The 6446-nt window shown below is 34.9% G+C and overlaps 1 protein-coding gene across 1 annotated transcript; it reads right to left on the reverse strand.

The window, feature by feature from the left end:
* Positions 1-1144: 1144 nt before the first annotated feature.
* On the reverse strand, positions 1145-5750 carry LOC138309418 (uncharacterized). Its single transcript, XM_069250605.1, has 3 exons — positions 5410-5750; positions 2796-2942; positions 1145-1992 (listed from the first exon to the last, which is right to left on the reverse strand). The coding sequence occupies exons 1-3, from the start codon at positions 5633-5635 to the stop codon at positions 1805-1807; spliced, it is 561 nt and encodes a 186-aa protein (XP_069106706.1). The 5' UTR covers positions 5636-5750; the 3' UTR covers positions 1145-1804.
* Between the last annotated feature and the right edge of the window lie 696 nt (positions 5751-6446).

Here is a 6446-nt window from a genome sequence, read left to right on the forward strand (position 1 = left end):
TGCATTTAATTACACTATACAGATATACAGAATTCATTAAAGATAAATACTTGGACGTCTCGGACATATTTAGTCTTTGTCATGTTGTGAGAATCGATGTTATTTTTATATAACTACACGAAATAGATTTATGCCATAACATTATCATTTTTTATCGATTTATCCTATTTATCATTTTATTAAGTTATTTACACTCATATGATTCTTTTGTTTTAACTGGGAAAACATTTTATCATTTGAAACTTCCTAACGCCTTTCAAACCATGGCGAGTATTTTACGTTTTAAAATTGGTACAAATGTTGATATTCTTTTTGCCCTAAATGAGTCGTTTATAATAGGCCGTTTATTAAAATCAAACAAACTAACAAACAGCACCTTTAATGCCGGTGATTAATATTGGTGTATGCTACCTATAAACCTAAGTCATGTAGGGTTACCTACTTTGGCATTTCTTTTTTTAATGTAAGTTCAAAAAGTGCAAAACTGTGGATAGACAAGTAATAAGTGTAAACGTATATTTGGTACTGTTGATATTGCAGAACAGAACTGGTAATTTAGTCCTTTGATGTACATAAAAAGAGCCGTAAATGGTACACTGTGGTTGGCTGTGTGGCTTTGAAGTTGGGTATCGCTCTCTCTATCTGTAGACTTCAAAGGAAACCTTTGCAGGCCTGTGATTGGTTCAGAGTTTTTCCTCTAAGCTTACTTCGGTTTTATTATGAGACAATCCAGGTGTGTAGAGATCGTAAGTGATCGGAACCCCTGGAGTATCGAGGATAGTGTTAAGGCAACTCAGTGTAACGTTTCCCTCTGTTAAGAAAAAATCTTTTGAAAAAAGGATGTGTACAACATAAACAGTTGCTATTCCGGGACCGTAAAATGTAACATTGGTCAACTCGGCCCGATCAGTTTACCATCACCACAGTACAATGGAGACCTTTAGATATACATTATGACGTCTCATTCGGTTTTATGAAAAATGAATGATACATTATGAAATCAGTTAACTTCTTATTTCAATACTATAATAGAAATATGATTTTCCCACATTATCGCTACATTTTGCGGTTTTTATTAGTTGTTTGCATATTTGCAGGAAATATGGCATTTGAGATAATAAACGAAATGAATACAAACAGGAAATTACTAAATAAAGATAACTTTATTATGCTGTTATTATCGAAGGTCGAATCATATGACTCTGATAAACCTCACAGTAGTGTGTCCGGTTCAGTTCCGTGTCAATATGGGTTTCCACTTCTATCCTCTTTACAAATTTCATCTTCCTCCGCATTTTGATATAATAGCCTTTTAGGGAGCAACCAACTAGATGAAAACAAAACCTAGAATTGGCCCCTGTGCATAGTGTATACAAGATTGAGCTCAGGATAGAATCTTAACCCGGTCTCTGATTGGCTGGCTAATTATGAATTTCAAAAGTAAAAATGTTTTCTGAAAGGTAATTATTCCTAGATAACCATGATATGAAATTGGGAATTCAGATTGAGATTTAGGTTCAAAAATATCAATTTAGATAATGAATAGGTAAAATATTAGAATTTTACGATTTCTTAGTTAAAAATGCGCTTGAATTTAATATAGCTATTCTGGTTGGAGTTTGAGCTGGAACCCAAACTTTGTTTTCTATCTAGTGTTATATGAGAACATAGACTTTAATTATAAATACAATAGCTAACTAATATTCCTTCGTTTTAATAATACAATAAAAAACTTTTACAAACTTTAATACTGTGGTCTATTTAAAATTATTTAGTTGGTTGTTCTCTATAACATTGGGTATTATCACACTTCCGCGTTCGCAGTTCCCTCAGACCTAGCCTCATGCCGGCTGACTATTTGTAAGATACCAGCCACACTGTACATTGCCAGACCAACCACTGGCAATGCGAAACCCCACGATGGGCTGCCCGAAGGAACCAGGCTGTCGTAGTTAGAGGCGAAACCGATAATGCAGTTCTTCATACATTCCACTGTAAATAAATTGAAAGGAAAAATAATGTATTAATTATATTGTATAACAATGTAAGATCCTATATGATCTATTTTAAAAGTTAATATTTTTATTGTTTTATTTACGATATAAGCTCTAATAGAATGTTTGCTTTCTAAATATTGTTATTATTTTATATAGGGAGACACAGAACGTAGTTTATTGTGGAAGAATCACAGTAGGACTGGACATTATACCGGCTTTTACATAAACACACTTTCCAAAATATGAAACAAAATATAAAAGTAAGTATATATGCAGTTTATATGTACATGTACTATGTAGATGCAATTTTATATTGCATATTAATACATAATTTATAATGTGTTTTGGCACACATTCAAATATTTGATAATCGATCTGAGCGAACTCTAAACAAACATTATGAAATCATTACGTTGTTATCTCAGCCAATCAGAAGCGACGTTACAAATGGCGACACCATTTTTCTCTTTATGGGCTGATAATGTATTTTAAAGCCAATTGAAACGGTTGTTGATTATGTTTGAATTATTTGAAGAGGTCAATTTCCTAATTTATCATTTCAAGATATATAAGTATTTGATAAAGATTTTTGTTAATTGTATTCATGTTTTGTACATGATTATTTCAGTTTGATTTTCGGGAAATCAATTTTCTCTATTAGATTACTTTCGACACTCCCTAATAGCCGGAAATGAACTGGAAGGAATAACAAGATAACTGGTATGAACTGTGATACAATAATTATTTCTAAAGCTATGATTTCAGCACCATAACATACACTCATCAGTGGCTGCTTACCCGACACAAATGTGAGAACAATGGAAGCGATGTATATAGCATCCTTTTTCATGCGCGTGACAGTCACGTGTCCTATGGCTAGACCTATGGCAGTTGCTCCTGACAACATACTGAGTACTGCGGTAACTCTGCAAACATTCAGCCAGCCTACAAAATATTTTTAAAACGTCATCGTATTCGTATTTCCTTATACCATTGAGTATCTAATGTTATGTATGACATTAATAATGTAGTTACTAAATAAGGGAGATAACTCCTGCAGCTATATAATCAATAAATGATATGTACCTAGGATTATTTTAGGTTATAGAACTTTCTGGAATATTATCATGTATAAGCATACTTGTTTGTAAACATGTTGATTATAAGTAGAAATCCAAAATAATTTATTTCTACAAAGTTCTGTGTGTTTATTTGTTTACTGTTTTTAGTTACATATTTCTAGAAGTAGAAGGTTCTCAAATATTCTTGATTTAGGGTTTAGCTTTATATTCTCCAGCAGCGCAAGGCTAATCAGAACTGTTATGAGACCTGTAATTACAGCTGTAATGAGACCTGTAATTAGAGCTGTAATGACACCTGTAATTAGAGCTTTGAAGAATAAGTTTATACATCATCAAGAAATGTCCAGAGCCATATCATATTATATTGTGAGAGCTATTTTGACTTTATCTGTGGGTTGTTACAACGCATTGTGTGGATTTATTCACATTGCCTGGAACTTTACAAACAAATAGTGGATTTGTAAACATTATTAATTTGTAACCTGGAAGGATTAAGGATTATATCAGGACATTCGCATGCTGATATGTTACACTTTAAATTCCCGTAATACTTTAGCTTGTACCACCACCAGTTACTTCAGATATTGTAAACCATCTCTGTATTATATTGTATATATAGTTATGCAATATTTAGTTCCTCAGAAATGTTATAAAATGCGGTACGACTCAAGATCTGGAAATTCTTTACTCTCTTTATCATCAATAACAGAACTATAAATTCCACGCTATCAATATTTACCGAAAAGCTTTAGATGGTACAGTATAATTCAAATAATTTAATCAAAAGTTTCAAATAGTTATGGGTTATGGGTTATTTTGCTATTCGTTAACATCTTAAACTGTAAAGTGTCCTGCAGTTATTGTAGCGATCAGCTATTTCGTATTTACCATGGACCAGTATAAAACGCACATAACTACATGTACAAAACACAGACTGGACTGCTTGCCATTCAATACAAATTCTCTCGCTCATAACTCAATAACGGAACAGCTCTAGTTGTACTGAGTTAAGTAAGAAAAGGTTTCACACACCCATTAATAACACTACAGTCATGTGATATGCGGTATAGTGATATGATATGATTGTAAAATAATAATTCAGAGAAAAAATATAAGACTCTTTCATATGTGAATATGAGGGATTGTGATATTCTACCCGATCGCGAGGGTCACAAAATGTTTTAAAACACGAGGGAGGCTTACGGAGGCTTTTACAACATTTTGTGACCCTTGGCTAGAATATCCCTGTCCTTGATATCCACATAAGAAAGGGTATTTTTCTCTCATACCTCGACGTTTTATTGCAGTTTTACTATTGCGATTCTCCGCCACTTTGCAAGTCAATTCTCTATGTATACAAATTGCATGATATTTTCAACTTAGATCCCATTGTATGTAAACCCAGACTTGTTTAAGAAAAAGAGGCCTATGGTTAGTTATGTCACTTACTAGCCAACAAATGTCTTTTGTACACGAATTAGGAACATAGATCAATATAAGTCTACATACATGCACAAAGTTTCATTAAGCTTGGTGTAATAACTGAGAATCAAACTGATGTTCAAACTCGTCCTAGATCTTTCCAATGTTGGTTTACATACCAAATTTCGTTAAGCCCGGTGCATATTTACTAAAGTTCACAAGGTCCAATAATAATTATTAGTGCAAAGGGCAGTAAATTAACGTCGAATCACGCTGATTTTCAAATTCGTTCGCGCTCTTTTTAATGTTAGTCAACAAAAAAAGATTCATTAAGCTTGGTTTATATTTACTCAAGTCATCGTGTTCACAAGATCCAATAATAATTATTAGTGCAAAGGGCAATTACTCCATCAATTCACGTCGAATCACGCTGATGTTCAAACTCGTCCAAGGTAAGTCTACATACAAAGTTTCATTAAGCTCGGTTAATATTTACTCTTAAGTTATCCCGTTCACAAGGAAATGTGAACTCACGACGCACGACGGACATAAGACTATCGCAATAGGTCATCGTGACCTATGGTCAGTCAATAATGTTAAAACTTTACCGAGAAAATAATTTTGTTGGCGCTGTGACGAGGCTTTTATACACTCATGTCGGCTTAGACTGTATTACATGAACCAACCAGACGTTTAGGTATAAGAGAAAAGACTAACATGTGATAAACTCGATATTAAAAACATATTTTTATTAGAATATACAAAAAAAAAGTTTAAAAAGGAGGGGGGGAGAAAAACAAAAAAGTACAATGTTATATTTATAAATACAACCCAGAAAAAAATCAGTAGATGCATTTTTGTGGCGAAAGAAAATTGATCATATAATCTTTAAACATATAGGAACTTACCAGTGTGATGGTATCCGCAGATGGGTACCGATAAATACTGCACACATTTGAACCATAGCCCTTCATAGCGGATTGTAATACCGGGTGCCGCATCAAAATTGAGGTTTACGGACACTCCCACGACCCACTGGTCGCTAGCAATACCACTGATATACATTATAAGTCCGGTGGACATGAAGGCAAGGGATAGTTTTACTTTTAGTGTGGCATTCTTCAGAGAATCCATGGTCAGCGATAGACAATCACCTTCCCTGGCTTATGGTTACGTCGAAATGATTATCAACTGTGTTGATTTTGCATACTCGCAGCAACGAACGGAAACGCCCGCTTTGCGCTCTCGACTTCAGTTACAAGGAACGAAATTGTAATTTCACTGTGATCAATTTCCTTTGCAGGGCAAGAGTCGCTTGCAGTTAATAGTACGGTAATGCAATAAGAGTCGCTTGCAGTTGGATAGTACTTAGTTAATAACCCCAATAAAAAACACAAGCATTGTATTGTTGTAACCCAGTGAGACCTGTCTAAGTTCCTCCTGTCTAATGTATTGTATGGTAACCCCAGTGAGACCTGTCTTAGTGTCCACCTCCTGTCTAATGTATTGTATGGTAACCCCAGTGAGACCTGACTCTTAGTGTCCACCTCCTGTCTAATGTATTGTATGGTAACCCCAGTGTGACCTGTCTTAGTGTCCACCTCCTGTCTAATGTATTGTATGGTAACCCCAGTGAGACCTGTCTTAGTGTCCACCTCCTGTCTAATGTATTGTATGGTAACCCCAGTGAGACCTGTCTTAGTGTCCACCTCCTGTGTAATGTATTGTATGGTAACCCCAGTGAGACCTGTCTTAGTGTCCACCTCCTGTGTAATGTATTGTATGGTAACCCCAGTGAGACCTGTCTTAGTGTCCACCTCCTGTGTAATGTATTGTATGGTAACCCCAGTGTGACCTGTCTTAGTGTCCACCTCCTGTGTAATGTATTGTATGGTAACCCCAGTGAGACCTGCCTTAGTGTCCACCTCCTGTCTAATGTATTGTA

The sequence above is a fragment of the Argopecten irradians genome, chromosome 15 (genome assembly GCF_041381155.1).
Source record: "Argopecten irradians isolate NY chromosome 15, Ai_NY, whole genome shotgun sequence".
Taxonomy (NCBI): Eukaryota; Metazoa; Mollusca; class Bivalvia; order Pectinida; family Pectinidae; genus Argopecten; species Argopecten irradians.